The following is a 23,295-nucleotide window of genomic DNA, read 5'->3' as shown; positions in this document are numbered from 1 at the left end:
GGTTTCATGCACTGGGTGTCATGCTCGTTGCCAGGGGTTTCATGCACTGGGTGTCATGCTCGTTGCTAGGGGGTAGTGCTTGTTGCTAGGGCTGTGCTCCCAGTGCCACATATGTCCCCAGTGCCAGATATTACCCCACGGTGCCAGGTACTCACATGACCCCAGTGCACAATATAGCCCCCCCCTATGTGCCAGGTACACATATACCCCCCCAGTGCCACATATGCCCCCAGTGCCAGATATTCCCCCTCAGTGCCACATATGACCCCAGTGCCAGATATCCCCCCCCCCAGTGCCACATATGCCCCCAGTGCCAGATATTCCCCCCCAGTGCCAGATATGCTCCCAGTGCCAGATTTCCCCCCCCCCCAGTGCCACATATGCCTCCAGTGGCAGATATTCCCCCCAGTGCCACATATGCCCCCAGTGCCACATATTCCCCTCCCAGTGCCAGATATGCTCCCAGTGCCAGATTCCCCCATGCCCCCCAGTGCCACATATGCCCCCAGTGCCAGATATTCACACCCCCAGTGCCAGATATGCTCCCAGTGCCAGATCCCCCCCCAGTGCCACATATGCCCCCAGTGCCAGATATGCACCCCCCCAGTGCCAGATATGCTCCAAGTGCCAGATTTCCCCACCCCCCCCAGTGCCACATATGCCCCCAGTGCCAGATATTCCCCCCCAGTGCCATATATGCCCCCTCCGCCACCGCTCCCCGTTGGAGGGACACGGAGGGCACAGCGCGCCTCTCCTGTGTCCCTCCTGCATCATCTCCGGCGGCCGCGGGTCTAATAAACGAAGTGCCGTTCGTGAACTCTGATTGGCTCACGAACCGGCACTTTCTCTATTAGACCCGCGGCCGCCGGAGATGATGCAGGAGGGACACAGGAGAGGCGCGCGCTGTGCCCTCCGTGCCCTCTGTGTCCCTCCAACAGTAGGAGCAGATTGACATGCGGACGCTCGTCCGCATGTCAATCTGCGCTAAATCAGTGGCGCCCCCGCAGCCCCTCGCCCCCAAGCCACCGCGAGGGCTGCGGGGGCAGTAGTTACGCCACTGTTTGTATTTCTTTCTTTCTTACTGGGTTTCTGATCCTACCTCCAACTGAGTGCAGTGGCCCGGTTACCTGGTGATCCATGTAGTGTCTCAGTCGCCTTCCCCTGTGGCTGAGTGTGATGGTCCTGTTCTTGGAGATCCATGTTGTGTCTCAGCTACTATTTAAGTCAGTTTGGGCTTTAGAAGATTGGGGGTTATTCAGATGTGGAAGCAAAGCAAAAACTGCAGGTGGGGCAGAGATTTAGATTTTGGTCGGGTGCTTCCAAACTGAAATGTAAATTACAGTGTTAAAATAAAGCTGTCTAACATTTGTGTGGAACATGCAAAAGCACCTAGTATTTTCCCTGCACAGAAAAAATATAAATGTATTTCCTCCACTTGCGTTGCAAAATGGTTTGTTTCATTCAGATACAAAACGTACGTGCTTTTTCTGCCATGCTTCCAAATCTGAATCAGGCCCATTGTTTGGTGATTGTTGTGATATTCTTTTTTATAATAAATGTTATCTTATGCTTTTATCTTATTTGAAAAGTTGTTGATGTATTCGTTATATTTAACTGTAAACAAAAATTGTGTTTTCTTTGGATACTTTTAGCAAGTTATTTATTCAGAAACTGGGTATATTTCATAGTAGTTATAGGTAGATGAAGTGGTGTAACCTCAAAGTGTGTTTTATTTCTATTTAAAGTGTGTCTATCACTTAAGGTGTGTACACACGGTGAGATCCCTGCTTTGTTTGATTTTGACTATGCGATTTCCCTTGAACTCCCCCAGAGCCCAGATTTTGACTATCTGTGCTTGAGATTATGTCTATGTATGATTTTGACTAAGTGCCAATTTTGACTATACTTTGTACTAGATTGTACACTAGATAGTCAAGATTGACTTGCCTGCACAGTCTATCTAGCCTTACGATACCGACCCCACGGGAGCGCGCATCGGGATCGAATCTGTATCGTAAGCTGCCTAGCACCAGGAGATATGCACTAACTTTTCATAAGATTTTGACTATATAGTCAAAATCTTACAGATTTATCTCACCCTGTGTACACACCCTTACACTAAGAACCTGTTATATCATTGAGGCCCAACCAAGGGGCTGATTCATAGTTTGGAACAAAGTTGTTATGACTACTAAGCTTCTGTGTGTGCACATGCAGGAAGAACCTGAAATGAGGTCAGCTGAAGCCAGGTGAAATTTAAACAAGGTTTATTGCAGTGAAAGAACCAGTAAGATATCAGCATACAGAGAATGGATTCTTGATAAACATGGAACAGAATGCAATATTCCCAGATAATAGTAATGGCTTGATATTTAACAGGGAGTATGATTATGCTTGAATTTAGATACAGTCCAGATTAATTGCAGAGGTGAAAATGAACATGAAGAAATCCAGGTTTAAACAAAGCAGAGGGAAAATAACATACCAAAGTGAAGCAACCAGGCTGGGGTGGAAACAGACTGCAAATAATAATTCCGGAATGCAGATATTGCTCCAGCAGGGCAAGAAGTTTCATAACAAGGCATAGGTGAAACCAGGCTCCAGGAAATGTCTCAGAGATGCAGGTATGGCAGAAGCAGGACAGGAGAACTGGAGAGAGCCTAGTCACAATCCACATGGAACTACAATGATCTGCACATGAATGCTGGTGAGCAGGATCTAAATAGCAGCACAAGGTGTTGGCCACAGCTGCTCACAATCAGGTAATCAACCTGCAGGGACAGAGTGTGCAACTGCCATTCAGACCTAAGGCAGCAAGTGAGACCCCTAGAGGCAGGAATGAGACAATGCAAGGCAACACAAACACACAGACATTCCTAACATTATCCCCCCCTTAAACAGGCGGATTTCAGACGCCTAAAAGTTCACCTTCTCTTCTTTTTTCCTCTCCTCTTTTTGGGTTGCCTAGACCTATTTGAAGGTGTCACAAAGACACTACTCGGCAATACAGGTTCATCAATTATGAGTCTAGGATCCTCCAGAAGCTCGCTCTCAGAATCGGAGCCACAACCCAACGGCAGAACTGACCTCTTATTTTCTTGGATCTTATCAAGAGCGGATGGTAAATTTGTAGAAGCCAAACTTGACGAGCAATCTGCGTGAACACCTAAAGACATGTGCCCAGATCTCAAAAACTGAGGGTGCTGCCCACACTGCAAAGGCAGATTCTCAGACGGGCACACTTTAACAGATTCATCCAGGAGAGCGAGGACAGTTGGTGGACTGAACCTTTCGGACACTGCCTTGAGGAAAGCGGGCAAATCTTGTAAAACTGGATCTTCCGCATCTATAAGACCATTTACCCACTTCAAGGCCCTCCCTCTGAACCTCATACATATGTTAGCAATGATATCAATAGGGGACAAGTCATCAAAACTCAGATAATATTTGAAGAGAGCTAAACAGTGAGATATTTCCATAAAAGTAAGGCAGTTCCTCAACGACTCGGCTTTCCAAATTAGATGTTACATCAGGGAGGATAGACAACCGTGGCCTCTCAGACAAGATGGACTCTTCTTGCACCTTAGACAGGGAAGTCTCAGATGGCCCCGGCTGGGCAGACACCTCAGGCAAATCTTGGATCTCGGGCATGGCAGGCACCTCTATCTGGTGCTGGACAGGCAAAGCCTCCTCCTGGTGCTGGACAGGCAGAGCCTCCTCCTGGTGCTGGACAGGCAGAGCCCCCTCCTGGGGCTGGACAGGCAGAGCCCCCTCCTGGGGCTGGACAGGCCTTGACACGCCCTTTGGCAAGGCGGACACCTCTCGGACCTCTGGCAAGGCGGACACCTCTCGGACCTCTGGCAAGGCGGACACCTCTCGGACCTCTGGCCAGGCGGACACCTCTCGGACCTCTGGCCAGGCGGACACCTCTCGGACCTCTGGCCAGGCGGACACCTCTCGGACCTCTGGCCAGGCGGACACCTCTCGGACCTCTGGCCAGGCAGACACCTCTCGGACCTCTGGCCAGGCGGACACCTCTCGGACCTCTGGCCAGGCGGACTTGGATGACTGAGTGACCCTGAAAGACAAAATAACATTTGGACTGACCATTGACATGGCAGTCCTTATTCGCTCGATAGACGGAAACACAGCATCCTCATGCCGTGAGGCAAGGGCAGACAGGTCCTCATGCCGTGAGGCAAGGGCAGCAGAGACCTCTCGGACCTCTGGCAAGGCGGACACCTCTCGGACCTCTGGCCAGGCGGACACCTCTCGGACCTCTGGCCAGGCGGACACCTCTCGGACCTCTGGCCAGGCGGACACCTCTCGGACCTCTGGCCAGGCGGATACCTCTCGGACCTCTGGCCAGGCGGACACCTCTCGGACCTCTGGCCAGGCGGACACCTCTCGGACCTCTGGCCAGGCGGACACCTCTCGGACCTCTGGCATGGCAGACTTGGATGACTGAGTGACCCTGAAAGACAAAATAACATTTGGACTGACCATTGACATGGCAGTCCTTATTGGCCCGATAGACGGAAAAACAGCATCCTCATGCCGTGAGGCAAGGGCAGACAGGTCCTCATGCCGTGAGGCAAGGCCAGCAGAGACCTCATGCCGTGAGGCAAGGGCAGCAGAGACTTCTCGGACCTCTGGCAAGGCGGACACCTCTCGGACCTCTGGCAAGGCGGACACCTCTCAGACCTCTGGCAAGGCGGACACCTCTCGGACCTCTGGCAAGGCAAGGGCAGCAGGGGCCGGACTCCCCTCCTGTGGTCGCTGGGCTGGACACCCCTCCTGGGGTCGCTGGGCCGGACACCCCTCCTGGGGTCGCTGGGACGGACACCCCTCCTTTTGAAATTTGAGTGCCACAATGACATAACTGAGCAGAATTAGGCGCTTTGGCAGACTGAAGAAAGACCTTTTTGGGTTTGCGAGCAGGACATAATTGAATAAAATGTCCAGACCTGCCGCAATAAAAACAGAATTTTTTTTATCCCTTCTCTGTCTTTTCTCTTCCTCAGAGAGGCTGGGTCGTGGAAAACTCCAGAACTTGCCTTTGCTTGGAATTGGAAAACAGCTGCCAGAATTGAGAGCACCAGACTCATATTTTTCCCTTTTCCCCTGCGTCTCCTTAAAGGGAACTGGTAATCTTATTGAGTATTCAGGCAGAGCAGACAGTATCTCTGAAGACAGGGTTTGAATATTCTCCAGTTTCTCTTTGAAATCCACTAGCAATGTAGAACCCACGAACGGCATAAACTCGAGAGGCAGGGAATTTTTTTTAAATGAAGCCATTTTATGAAATTCAGCTATACCTCAAACTCCTGCACAGGTTTATTTGGGCAGATCATTCTGTTATGACTACTAAGCTTCTGTGTGTGCACATGCAGGAAGAACCTGAAATGAGGTCCGCTGAAGCCAGGTGAAATTTAAACAAGGTTTATTGCAGTGAAAGAACCAGTAAGATATCAGCATACAGAGAATGGATTCTTGATAAACATGGAACAGAATGCAATATTCCCAGATAATAGTAATGGCTTGATATTTAACAGGGAGTATGATTATGCTTGAATTTAGATACAGTCCAGATTAATTGCAGAGGTGAAAATGAACATGAAGAAATCCAGGTTTAAACAAAGCAGAGGGAAAATAACATACCAAAGTGAAGCAACCAGGCTGGGGTGGAAACAGACTGCAAATAATAATTCCGGAATGCAGATATTGCTCCAGCAGGGCAAAAAGTTTCATAACAAGGCATAGGTGAAACCGGGCTCCAGGAAATGTCTCAGAGATGCAGGTATGGCAGAAGCAGGACGGGATAACTGGAGAGAGCCTAGTCACAATCCACATGGAACCACAATGATCTGCACATGAATGCTGGTGAGCAGTGGCGGATCCAGGGGGGGGGGGGGGGGGGGCACCCACCCAGGCACGTGCCCCCCCTGTCATTTAGAAGATTCCACTCAGCTACTTTGAGAGTCCGTGCTCTGGTCGCGGTCCCGCGGATGTCACGTGGTTTCCGGCCGCAACACAGAGCCTGACTGGGGAGCCGTCTGCGCTGTGCAGTGCGTGCGGGACTCGGGAGTGCAGGGAGGATGCGGCTGTCATTGTGCAGGTGGGCGGGAGAGCGTGTAACTATGTGGCCCAAAATACAGTGGGAAGGGGGGATAGTGTATTAATGTTTTAACATTCTGTGGCTGTGTTTGTGTGTATATGTGTGTGGGTGCATATGTGGTTGTTTGTATATTGTGCTGTGTGTGTATATGTGGCTGGTTGTGCTTATGTGACTGTATACTGTATATGGCTGTCTGTATATGTGACTGTGTGTGTGTGTGTGTGTGTGTGTGTGTGTGTGTACTGTATATGGCTGTCTGTATAAGTGTGTGTGTGTGTGTGTGTGTGTGTGTGTGTGTGTGTGTGTGTGTGTGTGTGTGTGTGTGTGTGTACTGTATATGGCTGTCTGTGCATATGTGGCTGTCTGTGTATACTGTATCTGGCTGTCTGTATACAGTATGTGACTGTGTGTGCATATGCAGCTGTCTGTGTACACGTAAACTGTATGTGACTGTGTGTGTATACTGTATGTGACAGTCCGTGCATATGTGACTGTGTATTGTATGTGTGTCTGTGTCTGTGCATATGTGGCTGCGTATATGAGATTGCATGTGCATATGTGACTGTGTGTGTGGCTATTTATGTGTGTGGCTATGTATGTAATTGTGGCTGTGTGTGTGTGGCAGGTCCCCTACCAGGCCTGTCCCCGCACACTCGCCCTGTCCCCACACACTCACCCTGTCCCCTACCAGGCCTGTCCCTGTACGCACACCCTGTCCCCTACCAGGTCTGTCCCCGCACACTCGCCCTGTCCCCTACCAGACCTGTCCCTGTACACACACCCTGTCCCCTACCAGGTCTGTCCCCGCACACTCGCCCTGTCCCCTACCAGACCTGTCCCCTACCAGGCCTGTCCCCGCACACTCGCCCTGTCCCCTACCAGGCCTGTCCCCGCACACTCGCCCTGTCCCCTACCAGGCCTGTCCCCGCACACTCGCCCTGTCCCCTACCAGGCCTGTCCCTGCCCCAGCTCACTCACCGTCCCCGCACTCTCATCCTGTTACCCACTGTCCTTGTACTCCATGCCCCCAGCGTGAAGAAAACGAGGGCGTGACTCATGGGTATGGCATTCTCTGTGAGGCCGAACCTCTTGTTACAAAGCCACACCTCTTTCACAGGAGCACATGTGCCGAACCCCCCCCCCCCCTTCCTTCCCCTATTGTGGGGCCCCCCCTGTCATTTTGTTCTGGATCCGCCCCTGCTGGTGAGCTGGAGCTAAATAGCAGCACAAGGTGTTGGCCACAGCTGCTCACAATCAGGTAATCAACCTGCAGGGACAGAGTGTGCAACTGCCATTCAGACCTAAGGCAGCAAGTGAGACCCCTAGAAGCAGGAATGAGACAATGCAAGGCAACACAAACACACAGACAATTCCTAACAAAAGTATAATAGAGAAGGTAACTGTGCACTTTGGAATAACCATGCTGCACTGCATGTGGGGCAGATTTAAATGTGCAGAGATTTAGATTTGAGAGGGGTGTGTCCTAGCGCACTGTCTGGGTTTGGTGGGATACATGCAGCCAATCTTTATCCTTCATGCATAAAAAAGCAGCATGGTACAGTATAAGTGCAAAGTTACATGCTTTTTATTGGGGGAGGGGGGTTGTTCCTAACTTGGCATTTAAAAGCAGACATAATTCAGAGTCATAACTGAATTGTCATAAATGAGTACGGATTATGCAGATAATAACTTGTGCATTATTCCAGTACTTTGGCTTGCCTTTATTTTTCTTGTATTTTGTATGTGTAATAAAAGATTCATTTTTTTGTGCTTAAGGATTTCTTTTTTTGTCCAGGTTCTATGATGGTAGACAGCCAGTTCTTGCTATTATGGATCCAGCAATCATTAAATGCATTCTAGTTAAGGAATGCTACAGCTTATTCACTAACAGAAGGGTGAGTGACCGTCCCTCAACCCAACACCTGTATTTTGCTTTGACTGTGACCATTATATTTTCTGTGTAAATACTATGTTACATATGTCATGCTTCTCCCATGATCACATTGATTTGCAGTCTGGATGTACAATCACATAATGCTGACTTGTACTTTTGGCCTCTATTAGAATTTTGGACTAAATGGACCGCTAAATTCTTCAGTGTTGATTGCTGAAGATGAGCAGTGGAAGAGGATACGGACTGTGCTGTCCCCTACATTTACCAGTGGTAAAATAAAGCAGGTAATATATATGTGTATCAGCTATATGGGTAACAGAGCACACCTTTCATGGCATTATAAGTAAATAAATAAAACATAAAGTCTCTGGATCTGGGGATGGAGGACAATGTTGATCAATCAGTTTATATATAGTCATGTTGCCTACATATGTCCTAGTTATACATAATGTAGTCAAATGAGGGCTTCTTTGTCAGTGTAGATTTAGGGCCTGTTTCTGAGTCAGGCAGCTCTTCTCAGCGTCGCAAATAGAAAGCTATGCATACGCACATGTGCAAAAGCAAATTTACATGGTTTTGCGCATCTCCAAGCGATTCTGCCGCAGTCTCATGCAAGAGATCCATCTCGTGGGAGTGTAGCTACAGTATATTTCCATTCTACTCTATCCATGTACAGCAAAGGGAAGCCTGTTTCTGACTTATTGCTTGCACCCAGTATAGGAAATGTGCAAGTGAAGTGCCTAATCATTACAGCTTTACATGGAAAAACAGTGGGGGTCATTCCAGAGCTGCAACTAGACTTTTTGGTGCCCTGTGCCAGAAAAAGAATTGCCCCTTCCCCCTTCTCTGATCATCTTCGACACCACAAGCCAGCCATTGCAGCTGCTACCTAGAGGCCAAGAAATCTCCATCTTCTGGCGGAGATCCTGGCCTCTTCCCTCCTGTGCAATAGCAGCGACATGCGTTCATTTGGAAAACTGGTGGCCATCGTTGTCCGCTCCCCACCCCCAGAAGGCATCAGACTGTTAGTGACTGATGCTGTCCTGCATCCGTCTTCACAGGACCCATTCAAGCATGAACAGAGCGGGTCCTGTACATGCACAAAGTACCAATAATTGGTACCTTGCTAAGGACACTGCACCGCCAACCACATCTGAATGACCCTCAGTGTGCGGACTGGCTTCCCGCTTGCAGCTGTACAGATTCTCACTGTAGTCCTATGGAAACTGGGACTAACATAAGGCAAATCTGGCTTCCATGACATCACACAAATACAACCTCTTTGCATCCAGCTCAGAACCAGCCGCTTATTCTCATGACATAGCACAGATTTTAAATAGTTTTCATCTTAACATTGAACATTTTATTAAATGGCTTTATATAAAATAACATCTGTAGATGTTGTTTTATTAATGTTGGGATGTACAGTTCTCATTCCTTTTGTGGCATTTGCTGAACAAGAGGTTTTTTGTATTTTATTAAATTAAGATTTGTAAGCTTTATTAATTAAGGCAATCAGATATGAACCTGTCATTTTGGTTTTGCTCCATACTTGAGCTATGGAAAGTCTAATTTCAAAAAATTGTCTTGCTTTCAGATGTTCCCAATAATACAAAATTATGGACAACTTTTAGTGAAAAATGTTTGGAAGAAAGTAGATAACAAAGAGTCTATAAACATGAAGCAGTAAGTATGTGGTCTGTTGACAGTTTCACCCCTCCTGTGGTGAAATGCGCAGATGCAGAGCATTTTAGTTTGTATCCTCTTTTGAAGAGAGAGGAATTAAGCATTCTAACTTACCCCCCTACACCTCAAAACCTAACTTCCAACCCCGGGTGGCGGCTAAAGATAACTGCAGGTAATTGTATCACCGAGGGCTATCCTGATAGCCCTGATGCGGTGCACTTTTCTTACCGATGCCGGCACTTATCACAGATTATGCAGCCTAACCAATACCTCACGGCTATACTTACCTTTGGGATCCTGGCTGGTTCCTGGCTGGTGGGATTCCGGCGACGGGATGCTTATGTTTTCTGGATTCCGGCGTTAGTGTTCTGATGGGTGTTGGGATTCCGCCGTCGGTATTACGGCTGCCGTTATCCCAACAGCCAGAATTTTGAACCTAACCCCTCTGACCACTGAACTGCAGGCAAATCCTTTCTACAGACGATAGATCTCTATCATCACGAATATTGTAATTATTTACTTATAACACACAATGATAACTTGTTTAATGAATAAAATTATGACATCATAACTAATTGATCATAAACTATGGCATTCAAATTCACTATTTAAATATATAATTTATCATAGTATTAGCATTTCTTAGGAACTACAGAGAGTTTAATTTACACAGCCCACAGTGGGACATGGTCCCAGCCTCCAGGGCTCAAACAATCTCCCGGAAGCTCTAATAACAAGGGGGTTACTTATTTTTGGTAAGTGAGGTTGTACACAATCACAGTATTGGGTAAGCAAGGTGATATTTTTTAGCTGAGTGAATTTGTATGACTTCACTATTTAGTGTCAGACTGGGTCATGAAGTGTTAAAACGGCCAGATATCGCGATTAATGACCGATGGTTATTATCGCGGTATCCTTTTACAGGCCGTTTTCATTGGCTGAAAATGAACCCACGATAGCGCAAAAACACATGAGATCTGGGACTATTCGCTGCTCCGGGAGAGCGCTTATTGCTGATTATGCTTCGGGTGCCTGAGGCAACCGAAGCATAATCTGTGATAAGTGCCGGCATCGGTAAGAGAAGTGCACCGCATCGGGGCTATCAGGATAGCCTCCGGTGATACAATTACCTGCGGTCAATGACCGCGAGTAATTGGATACCCTCCTAAGTGAAATATATATATTTTTTGTTACTTCAGTTTATTTATTGCTATTTTATCATTTTATCTTCTCAGCATCTTTGGAAGCTACAGCATGGATATTGTTTTGAGCACATCATTCAGTGTAAATGTGGATTCACTGAATAATCCCAATGATCCATTTGTGACCAATGCAAGGAACCTTTTCACCTTTTCCTTTTTCAATCCTCTGTTCTTAACGACACGTAGGTTATTGAGTGAGCTACTCGCAAATGTTTCTTTACTGGGATCTGTAGTTAGTGTTCACAATTACACAGTAGCAGGAGGTGATTTTTCACTTGAAATAAAGTCTTTGCCTAACTATAGAATTGTTATGTTTCTCTTACAGTCCTGTGTCCATTCCTTATTCCTCTCCTGAACAGACTGAATTTCTGTTTTCTTCCTGTGAGTGTTCTCAACTTTTTCCAAGATGCCATTAAACTCATTAAGAAAAGCCGGCAAAAAGGAATTCACACAGTAAGTGACTGTTTATTGGGGAACTATTTGGGTTGTAGATGGCTGATAGTGGAACAAGCCATGAGAGGGGGTTGGGTATAAAATGCCGGTGGCCAGGATCCCGATGGTCAGAATCCCGGCAGCAAAATTCTGACAGGCAGAATGCCGACTGATCCCGGTGAGTATTCTAAACCTAACCATCCTCTCATGCAGCCTAACCCTAACCATCCCCTCCTGAAGCCTAACCCTAACCATACCCAGGAGCTGTCTTTTCGTATGAGCTCAATGGGCTCTTGCCCAAGTGCACCAGTAGTATAAGGGCCCCAAGCTGAGGGTCTCCTCTTTACAGGGGTACCAGGTTTTTTAAAATCGGCAATGGGGAACCGGAGATATCTTACTTCAAAGCAGTGGTCCCCATCCGAGTCTGTTCATTTATTTTCCCAGCCAGATATCTTGGGTTTTGTCTGATATAGAGTCTTTCTGAAAGTATATTCCAAAAGCTGAGACTCTCCCCTGTCAGTGGACACTGGCAGCGTGTCTCTACTTTGCCCAGAAGCAGAGATATCAGCCTTCCAGCAGCCGGTCCCTGCTCCAGCTCCACACTCCTAATATGCAGTTTCATATTTTCATTGGTGGATTGCTCTGGCTCCTGAGTTCCAGTACCTACTGAAAGGTGGGACTCTCTAGTGTTTTACCCCATTAAATTCTGAAAAACCTATTTCCAGGAACTGGAAGATATCTGCAGTCAAGCAAGCTACCCTCCCACCGGAAAATTATGAATATTAAGCACACTCCACTATCCACCACTCCCCTGTGTATAAAACACCCCCCTACCACCCTGGAAGTCATGTACTGGGGCACCTTCATTCAGCCCAATGCCCCCTTCTACAGTTTAGTGTTCTCCCTCCCACCCCATCTGTGCAGTAAGGAGTAATTTAGCAGAAATTACTGCTCCAGGTCCTACATGCTGAGCAGAAGATAGAACACCCCCTACCACCCGCGGGACATCAAAGCTGCCACTGATAGCACCCGCTGCTCCTACCGCTGGAAGATGGGTAGGGGCCCCAGTGCTTTGCTTTGCCCAGGGGCCTACACTGCTGTTAAGACGGCCCTGACCATACCCTCCCTCAGCCTAACCCTAACAAACCACTTCCGCAGCCTAACTCTAGCCATCTTCTCCCGCAGCCTAACAACCATCCCCTCCCACAGCCTAACTCTGACTATCCCCTCCCTCAGCCTAACCTTAAATGCTCCTTTTCTCAGCTTAACACTTACTGTCCCATCCGGCAGCCTAACCCTCCCCCTAGTGCCTATCCCTAAACATAACCCTAATACTCACTATAGGGCTCCGTCGGTGTTGTGACCATCGGGATTCTGCTGTCAGGAGTGTGACCATTGGGATCCTGACTACATCCCATGAGAGGGCCCCAGTGCAGCAATACTTTGTGGGTCCCTATACTACAATAATTTCACAAATCGGTACAAATCAAAAGCCTGAGACATAAAGATAGACTGTTTTTCTTATTCGCTAAGAAATGTATGTAACTATGCAACTGGTCCCAACGCCATAATCATGAAGTTTTTAGTCCTAAATTACTGTACTTGAGCAATACTGATAGTTTTGGATTATTTTTGGTGGGTTTTATATATACAAAAAAGTAATAAGTAACTTTTACCTTAATTTTTTATTTATTTCTTAACAGTTTCTTATATAGCGCAGCAAATTCAGTTGCGCTTTACAATTGGAAATAACAATGATATAACAAAACTGGGTAATAACAAACAGTCATAGGGGTTGGAAGGCCCTGCTCGCAAGCTTACAATCTATAGGGAAACAGGCATGGATACACAAGGATAGGTGCTATCTATTGCATAGTTGTCCACCAGATTGCAAAGGTTCTTGGTGGGCTGTATGATATGGTCATACAGCAATGATGAACCGGGGTCAAGAGGAAGGGAAAGTAAAGAATGAGAAGACATGTGAGGAAATGTGTGGACTGTGCAGAGTGCATGCAATTTGATAGGAAAGTTTATGAAAGTTATGTGGGTGGTTCTGGAATTTGATATGCTTGCCTAAAGAGGTGAGTTTTCAGGGAACGCTTGAAGGTTTGGAGACTAGAGGAGAGCCTTATTGTGCGTGTTAGGGCATTCCACAGAGTGGGTGAAGCCCGTAGAAAGTCCTGCAATCGTGAGTGGGAGCGAGTACTGAGTGTGGATGAGAGATGCAGATCTTGTGAAGAGCAAAGAGGTTGGGTTGGGAGATATTTTGAGATAAGTGAAGTGATGTACGTTGGTGTAGTTTGGTTAATGGCCTTGTGTGTGAGTAAAAGTATTTTATATTGAATATGGTAGAATACAGGTAACCAATGGAGGAACTGACAGAGTGGATCTGCAGACGATGAACATCTAGCAAGGAAGATTAGCCTTGTAGCTGCATTCAGAATGGATTGCAGTAGTGAGAGTCTTGTTTTGGGAAGACCAGTTAGGAGACTATTGCAATAATCAATGTGGGAGATAATGAGAGCATGGAATAGAGTTTTAGCAGTGTCTTGTGTAAGTTATGGTCGTATTTTGGATATGTTTTTTAGATGCATGTAAGATGATTTTGAGACAGATTGAATATGGGGAACAAAGAACAGATCAGAGTCAAGGATGACACCTAGGCAGCGAGCTAGTGGGGTAGGGTTGATTTCAACAGTGAATATCAGGTTGGTACCTGCTATTGGCCGGTGGAAATATAATTAACTGTTTTTGAAATATTAAGTTTGAGGTGGCGAGATGTTATCCAAGATCAAATGGCAGAAAGGCATTCAGTGACACAGCCCAATACCGATGGTGACAAATCAGGGGAGGATAGGTAGATTTAAGTATCATCTGCGTACAGATAATACTGAAATCCAAAAGAGCTGATTAGTTTACCAAGAGATGAGGTATAGATTGAGAAAAGCAGAGGACCTAAGACTGAGCCTTGCGGTACTCCAACTGATAGAGGTAGCGAAGAGGAGGTAGATTCAGAGAAGCGAACACTGAAGGAGCAATTAGATAGGTAGGCTAGGAACCAAAAAAGGGCTGTGTATTTAAGACCTAAGGTTTGTAGTGTTTGTATAAGAACCTTTAGTTCACTTTCTTGCAATCCAATATTAGTAGGCAGACTAAAGTTTTTTTCTGAAAATCAGAGTAATCTGAAGAAAAAAGCAACATATTTGGTTACTGCATAACAAAATTACTGATTTTGGAATGTGACTATGTCTAAGAAAGTGTCAGAATAGGCAGCGTGCCAAAATAGGCTCAGCAACCCTCAACGGGAACAAAAAAAAGTAGTAGTACAAGCAGAAATCTTTGACGCATACTGTACATTTGCAAATATATATGAAACATCCACCAGTGATCTGTCTCCCTCTGTATCGCCTCAGCATAGTGCTGAGTAATGCATATGAGTGAGATGTTGCTGAATTCCGTGGGACTGTAAGAAAGCATGACACTGTCTTTATCTTTTTTTGACAAGAGCTGAACATTCATCACTTGGTAAGTAGCCAAAGCAGTTTGCCGCCATGGTGGCAGTAAAATAACACCACAGAATGCGTTGTTACATTGTGACATCTAATCCTTAATCTTTAGACTGAGAGGTTTTGAATGGTCTGAGACATTTTTCTGAAGTTGATTGTAAGCTGTAAGAACATACATGCTTTTATTGTGGTCATAGCCTTTATTGACTTGCAAAGTGAAACATAATATTTCTGTATATCTCTGCTCACCTCACCAATTTTACTCTTTAGGACCGGGTAGATTTCCTACAACTTATGGTGGATTCTCAAACCAAAGACAAAAATACATCATCAGGGGAGGAGAGTCATAACTATAAAGGTATAAAGCTTGATTTATACAGTCTGCTCAGAGCATGAGATATATTCCAGCTATTGTAGAGTGACAATCACATCACAATTGAGGTCCACCTATGAAAAACACTTCCAATAGAAAACAAGATTCTAAGAGGAGACACATCAAGCCTTGGAGAGAGATAAAGAAGAAGTTGCCCAAAGTAACCAACCAACTTCTATAATTTACTTTATCTTGCACATTCTATGACATGATAGTCAGAAGGCGGTTGGTTGGTTGGTTGGTTGGTTGGTTGGTTGGTTGGTTGGTTGCTTGCTTTGGGCAACTTCTCAACTTTTTCACTCTCCAAGATTTTATACAGTACATATCACCTTCTATAATCTATAGAGAAAGAGACTGAGCATTATACAGAGTTATGAGCAAATAAAAAAAGAACAAAGAAGGAACAATTTGCACCATTTTAAATCATATTGCATTTGTGATGGGAAAAATTGAATAGATTTTAAGTTTGGAAGGGCATTTACGTGTCCTACAGTAGCTTAATTCCAAATTCCAGTGTAAAAACAAGGCTGCCCAGTATGTTACCTGCTTGCAAAACTCTTATGTATTTGCACCCCTTGCATTGCAACATGGGGGGTTATTCAGACCTGATCACTAGGGTATGTTTTTTGCATCCCTACGATCAGGTAGTCGCCGCCTACAGTGGGAGAGGAAATTCGCTGTGCAAGTGTGCGTTCGGATGTGGAGCAGAGCTGCACAAACTAATTTTGTGCAGTCTCTGCACAGCACAGGACTTACTCTTCCAGTGCGATGATCGGGGCCGGAGCTAACGTCAGAAACCCTCCCTCCAAATGCCTGGTCCCTCCTGCGTTTTTCCGGACACTCCGTGAAAACGATCAGTTGCCACCCACAAACGCCCTCTTCCTGTCAATCACCAGTGCATTCAGATTTTTCGCACCATCCTGTCGCTGGCCGGCGATCCCCGTTGCTGTATATGCAGGGCATACCTGATCCTTTCGCACAGCAGCGATCAGGTCTGAATTAGCCCCATGGATTGTTACTGGAGCAAATTGCTTCTTTTCTAGTTTGCTCCTATCACTGAGACAGACCCAATCAGAGCAGCATAATGGATGAGATTTGCAGCCTGATTTTATAAAATATATAGACAAAAAGATAATGCCAAGGAACTACGTCTTACCAACAACCGGGCAAGGAGCACCGTGACCTACTTTCTGGAACAGAGATCACTGCTCCCAAATAATGACAGCTTATTGCAAAATGATGTACACAGGGATGCTACATGTTTTGGTTAAATGGAGGTGCATTTATTTCCATTGAACATAATAATTATTGTTATTAATAACTCAATAATGTTTTTGTATTTTTTTTATTATTTTCATTTTTCCTCATGTCTGGTTATTACTGGACACTTATTTGTTAGTAAACCTTAAAGTTACCAAGTTACCATTTACAGTTTGTTTTTTTACTAACACAATGTTGTACTTCTGTAATTGTGTCATATGCTTTTATCCGTTTGGATTAACATAGAATTTGACAGCAGAAAAGAACCACTTGGCCCATCTAGTCTCCCCTTAACACATGTACACGCACACACTTATACACTAGGGTTCTTTTTTTGTCGGGAGCCAATTAACCTAGCAGTATATTTCTGGATTGTGGGAGGAAACCGCAGTTCCCTGGAGGACCCATGCAGGCACAGGGAGAATATACAAGCTCCACACATTTACAGCCATGGTGGCAATCAAACCCATGACCTCTGTGAGGCATTAATGATAACCATTACACCACCTGTACTACCCGATTGGTCCAGAAATCATAATGGTACTATATCATAAACAATCATAATGAAAACAAAACAAGAAAGTTATTGTTAATCACCATAGATAAGGAAACATTATAACCAACTGTCTCATCTTTTGCACAGCGCTGACAGACTCGGAGATTATGGCTCAGGGACTTATCTTCATCATGGCTGGCTACGAGACAACCAGCACTACGCTGATGTTCCTGTCTTACCATCTGGCCACTCAGCCTGATGTTCAAACTAAACTTCAGGAGGAAATTGATACCATTCTCCCAAACAAGGTAATTTCCTATAATGTAGATGTTTTCTACTGTAACTGCTCCCACTGTGCATTCCATTTCGGAACACTTCCAAACCTAGTGATGCCCTGAGGAAAGTGCTGCTGAACCATTGTTGCTTCAGCTAGTAACACTTTGCTGGCTAAAATGAGGGTGTTGGCTTCCTCCCTCTTTTCTTGAGCTCAGCCTAATACCATTAAACAGGCTGCCCAGGAAAAGGCAAGAGGCACTTAGTTTCTTCTGAAGAAAGATGCTAAAAAATAAGCTATAGCTTTGTTACTATTAAAGTAGATAGTACAATAGAATATTTGTATCTACCTAACTCAAACTAGTAGTAAATTGCTTGAAAGGAAATCATATCAAATAGTGCCCCAAATGTATTAAGCCATAAAAAGTGATAAAGCGGAGACGGAGTGATAAATAACCAGCCAATAAGCTTCCTATCTGCCATGTCACAGGCTGTATTTGAAAAATGACCGTTAGGAGCTGGTTGGCTGGTCATTTATCATGCCTTTTCCTTCTCCACCTTATTACTTTATAAGGCTTAATACATTTAGGCCAGTATACCATATATCACATGAAAAGCTTGTTCCATGATACTATAATTGTGCTTATTGTCCACAGGCTCCTCCAACATACGAGGCTCTGATGCAGATGGAGTATCTTGACATGGTGATATCTGAAACCTTGCGACTCTACCCTCCATCTTTGAGACTTGAGCGTGTTTGTAAGAAAACAACTGAGATCAATGGAGTAACTATCCCAGAAGGGGTAGTGGTAGTGATCCCAGCATTTGTGCTACACCGTGATCCGGAGATATGGCCAGATCCAGAGGAATTCAGACCTGAAAGGTATCACAGATTGAGGGTCATTTATTTAGGAGTAATTGTGACTAACAAATAAGTAAGCTCTCACGAGCAGGGCCCTCTTCCCTCATGTGCTTTTCCTTCCCTCCCTTATACCATCATCTCCTCCTCACTACCAACAATGGCACAAAAATCTCTGGGTTTGACCATCCCAATGCTGATTTGGGTCTTATGACTGCCGCTGCAGCAATCTTTATGTGCTTGTGCATGTTCTGCAATGTTTTGTACTTTAAGTCACGTTTTGTTTTCTTTTGCCCAGTTATGTACCTTGTTGTGAGGCGCTGTAGACCCTTTGTGGTGCCATAACATTAAAGTATAATAATAATAATAATAATATTTAATCAAGAACTAATGCATTGATATACAAATATATATATATATATATATATACATTGGATGGTGAGGCACTCCTAAAGCTGAATCATTCAAACGCCGGTGCCTTCGTAAAGCAGAAGCAATATAGTCAAAAAGGACGTGGCACTCACGGCAGGATACAAATGGTCAAACACTCATGTGTCGTTAGCTAACAACACATGAGTGTTTGACCATTTGTATCCTGCCGTGAGTGCCACGTCCTTTTTGACTATATATATATATATATATATATATATATATCCGAAGCAGCAAAACACGGCACTCATGGGACTTGAAAAACGAACAGCAGGGCTGGCTCAAGAAGAAAGCTGTCAGAGCAGCATACTTGTCAAGTATGCTGCTCTGACAGCTTTCTTCTTGAGCCAGACCTGCTGTTTGTTTTTCAAGTCTCATGAGTGCCGTGTTTTGCTGCTTTGGATAGAATTTCTTCTACATGTGGTACCTGGGCGTTTTGGACTTTGAGGAATATCTTTGGAGTGCCAGTCCTTCTGTTGCTATATATATATATATATATATATATATATATATATATATATATATATATAGGATTGTGTTTATCCGGCACTCTGGATGATAAACTTGATTGTGCCCGGGTGCCCTCCTATTTGTGCATACAGTCAAGGAAATCCCTCCAGCAAACCGATACATTACCGGGTGGAAGAAAAGCAGGCGGCACTCCAAGGTCTTTCAAAATAAACTTTGTATTAAAGATTTACAGCATAATGCAGTGGCAACGTTTCAAGACCATGCTGGTCTTTTCGTCAGGCTGTGCATTTAGAAAACGAAAACAAATACAATTGGCAGAACAGTGATTAAAGTGCTTACCTGCCTTATATATCAGTGTGCATAACATGCGGTGTCTCGCGGAGTCCCGGGCCGTCGGCTTCTGGGTGCGTCAGTCCGTCGCTCCGTTCGTGACATCATGGTTGCTGGGCAACCCTGTGAAGCCTCGGGTCCCGTCGCGCCGGGAGAGCTCGCAGTGCTAGAAGGATAATTAAATTGTGAATTATTGGTGCAGTGACATAAAGTAATATGACAGTGGTGTATAATACTATGACAGTGATATATAATAATGTGAAGCATTGATATTAACCAAATAAACTGTGCTTTTAAAATCACAAGATTGTAGCTCTATCTGATTGGCTGGTAATTGCATGCAAATTAATTGAACTCTTAATGAAAACTGTTATGTATACTTCTAATTAATAATTATAATTATTTTAGTAATAGATGCATGCTAATATATTATATGATGAGCTGTTATCAAGTTAAAAAGGTGTTCCAGGTGAATTTTTCATTTAGTCCGTTTGGTGCAAGAGCTCCCAATAGGAATATCCATTTGGATTCACACTTGTTTAGTAGTTTCTGACGGTCTCCTCCTCTTGTCAATGGTGGAATATGGTCTATGATCTTACATCGAAGATCTGATAGATGGTGTCCCTGTTGACGATAATGCCTTGCTACAGGTTGGTCTATATTCTTTCCTTCCAATGCAGCCTTAACCGCTGATCTATGAAGAGCCATACGGTCACGTAGATTTCTTATAGTTTGTCCTACATAGATGAGTCCACAAGGACACGTGATGGTGTACACTATGAAGGCTGTGGTGCATGTTATCACGTGTTTTATTTTATATTCTTGTCCTGTTAGTTGGTTGACAAAAGAGTTTCCTGGTTCCATGTATTTGCAGGTAGTGCATGATATGCATTTATAACATCCTGGTTTTTTGGTCGTGCCAAAAAGTGTGGTATTTGATTTTGAAGTGACATAAGTTTTTACTAAGCGGTCCCGGATGCTTCTGCCTCTTCTATAACTGGGCATGATGCGAGTATTCTTAAAAATTGGTAGCTCATTGTCTCCTGTGACAATAGGCCACAGGGCTTTAGTTGCTTGTGGGATCACTACGCTGGCTGTGTTGAAGGTTGTCACAAATGGTATCTTGTTTTTAACTTCTTTTCTTTGTTTATTCTTGGGTTGCAACAGATGTTCTCGTGACATTCGCTGTACTTTGTTTTTTGTTTCTATTAATTCCTTGTGGTGGTACCCTCTAGAGGCAAATTTATCCACCATGGTTAACAAGGCTTGTTCTAAATCTTTTGGATCGCTTGAAATCCGGGCTGCTCTGATCATTTGTGAGCGTGGTAATCCTTTAATCAAGGCCGGTGGATGACAACTGCTGTGTAATAACATGGTGTTTTGGTCTGTACTTTTGGTGTATAGGGAAGTTTTCAGTGTTCCCTCCTTGATGCTTATAGTGACATCTAGGTAATTGATGCTAGATGTACTAACTTGATGTGTGAATTTTATTGGATGGTCCATTTGATTGATGTTAGAAATTAATGAAGTTAAGGTTGATAACGGACCTGTCCATATTATCAGCAGGTCATCAATATATCTAGTATATAATGATATATATTTTGAAATTTCTGGATCCGAGAAAAAGAAAATTTGTTCTTGCTGAAACATATATACGTTTGCAAATGACGGGGCCACATTGGACCCCATAGCGCAACCTTTGGTCTGAATGTAATATTGACCATTATGTAAGAAATAATTTTTAACCAGGGTGCTTTGCAGCAACTCTAAAAATAACGGAATGGGGATCTCTGTGAACTTATGTTTGTGTAGGAACAATTCCATGGCTATGAGTCCTTCTTGATGAGGGATCACCGTATATAGACTTTTTACGTCTAATGTACACAATATGGTGTTTTCTGGCAATTGCGTTAGGGATTGTAACTTTAGTAAAAGTTGTGTGGTGTCTTTCAAGAAGGTAGATTGTTTGGAGATCAGAGGTTGAATAAGGCCATCTAGGAATTTGGATACTGGCTGCAACAAAGACCCTCTGGCTGAGATAATGGGGCGTGGGGGTGGATTGTTCGCATCCTTGTGAAGTTTTGGTACTGTATATATTATAGGAGTGATGGGGTATTCTGTACTTAATGCTTTGAATGTTCTGTTGTTGATTTGTTGTGTATCGTGGGCTTGTTTTAAAATGTCGTCCAGTTGTGTTTTATACTTCTCAGTCGGGTTGTTGGACAATTTACTGTAAGTGCTTGTGTCCAATAATAACTTGTCTATGTTGTTAATATAAATGTCTGTGTCTTGCAGCACAATGCCTCCTCCTTTGTCCGCTGAGCGGATTGTGATGTTGTTTAGGGCCGACAGTTCTTTGAGAGCCTGGTGTTCTTGTTTGGTAAGATTCGAGCAAATTTTAGGTTTTGCCCCTTGATATTTGCTTACTGAGTCATCCAAGAGTCTATTATAGGTTTTTAAGGAGGGATTGTTGGAAACCGGATCAAAGGAAGATCTCTTATATATCAATTGTTGTTTGGGGTCCACTTGGGTGGGAGTGATCTGATGTTGGAAGAATTCTTTAGTTTTTAACGTCCTATGGTGTCCATAGAGATCTATTTTCCAATTCAATTGATTATGGTATGTCGTGGGGATAAATGATAATCCTTTGTTTAGGACCGCTGATTGTGCTGCAGTTAAAGAATGAGACGATAAGTTAAACACTATTTCTTCTTTTTTGTATTTATTGGCGGCTTGGTAGATTCTTTGGTTTTGACCACCTCTCCTGGTTCTTCTGTAGACCGATGGTCTGCCCTTGTTCTTGAAGCCCGATCTAAAGGGATGTCCGGAGTTTTGGTGGGGTCATCAGAGTCGTTGATGTGGAAGTCGCTGTCGCTGTTTGATTGAGAGCGATGTCGAAGATTAGTGTTTCTGGAATCTCTTTTATCTCTCCACGATACTTTTGAACGAGATCTGGAGCGGCCTGTGTTGAAATCAGTACCACTTAACCATCTGTACACTCTGAATTCTTCATAGTCTGTTTGTACAGTAGTGAGCTTTTTGTTTTTAAATTTCAGGAGCTCTTGTCTATAATTATTGCATTGGGTCTCCATTTTGGCCCACATGGTTTGATGTTTTTTATCATCTAGTATTGGCTTGTATGTGGTAGTTGAGATGTCCAGTTTTTCTTTTGTTTCTTTGAGGATTCTGCCCGACTCCTCGATCACGAGCAGCATAAGATCGAAGCTGCATTTATTTAATATGGATATCCATTTGTGGCAAAAGCTTGCATTGTTGCGGCCGATGGTGGGGGTGTTTCTGATGCGAAAACCCCGTGGTATCATTTTTGCTCTAAAATAATTGGAGAGCGATGTCCCATGTAGAAGATAGTCAGTTTCTTTGTTTCTTAATTTCAAAATGGTGTTATATATTTCATCCACTGTAGGGGCATTTTGCACAGGGTGTAGATCAGCACCAAATAATACGGTGTCTGTATGTTCCTGTGTGAGTGTCAGAGTTTCATCCAAATGTGATTTGAGGTCTATAAATGATTTAACCTCGCTGTAAGCCATTAGTGGATCTTTTTTTGTAAACGTGGATCCTGTTGCTGGATGATTAAATTCACCTGGAAATAGTTACCGATGGTATCGATGGTAAGCCGGAAAAAACTGAAAGCAATTGTATATGTCCAAATATTGTAATGTAATATACCCGTGTGAAAAACGGGAAAATTGATATTGTTCCGGTGCCTTGATCCTTAGGGGTACAGGCATGTACCTCAATTGTATAGGATTGTGTTTATCCGGCACTCTGGATGATAAACTTGATTGTGCCCGGGTGCCCTCCTATTTGTGCATACAGTCAAGGAAATCCCTCCAGCAAACCGATACATTACCGGGTGGAAGAAAAGCAGGCGGCACTCCAAGGTCTTTCAAAATAAACTTTGCATTAAGTACAGAATACCCCATCACTCCTATAATATATACA

The 23,295-nt window shown here is 44.3% G+C and overlaps 1 protein-coding gene across 2 annotated transcripts in view; it reads left to right on the top strand.

Annotated features, from left to right (window-relative positions):
• Positions 1-23,295, top strand: part of LOC134922766 (cytochrome P450 3A24-like) — a 76,910-nt gene that overhangs the window by 40,102 nt on the left and 13,513 nt on the right. For both annotated transcript variants that reach the window (XM_063920693.1, XM_063920692.1), the window contains 8 exons: positions 7,914-8,013; positions 8,183-8,296; positions 9,610-9,698; positions 10,934-11,082; positions 11,226-11,353; positions 15,109-15,196; positions 17,115-17,275; positions 17,897-18,123. In XM_063920693.1, coding sequence (XP_063776763.1) covers positions 7,914-8,013; positions 8,183-8,296; positions 9,610-9,698; positions 10,934-11,082; positions 11,226-11,353; positions 15,109-15,196; positions 17,115-17,275; positions 17,897-18,123 — 1,056 coding nt within the window. The remainder of the gene's footprint in view (positions 1-7,913; positions 8,014-8,182; positions 8,297-9,609; positions 9,699-10,933; positions 11,083-11,225; positions 11,354-15,108; positions 15,197-17,114; positions 17,276-17,896; positions 18,124-23,295) is intronic.

The sequence above is a fragment of the Pseudophryne corroboree genome, chromosome 1 (assembly GCF_028390025.1).
Source record: "Pseudophryne corroboree isolate aPseCor3 chromosome 1, aPseCor3.hap2, whole genome shotgun sequence".
NCBI classification, from domain to species: Eukaryota; Metazoa; Chordata; class Amphibia; order Anura; family Myobatrachidae; genus Pseudophryne; species Pseudophryne corroboree.
The sequence above is the reverse complement of the archived record's forward strand: the minus strand, read 5'-3'. Positions and strand labels throughout refer to the sequence as shown.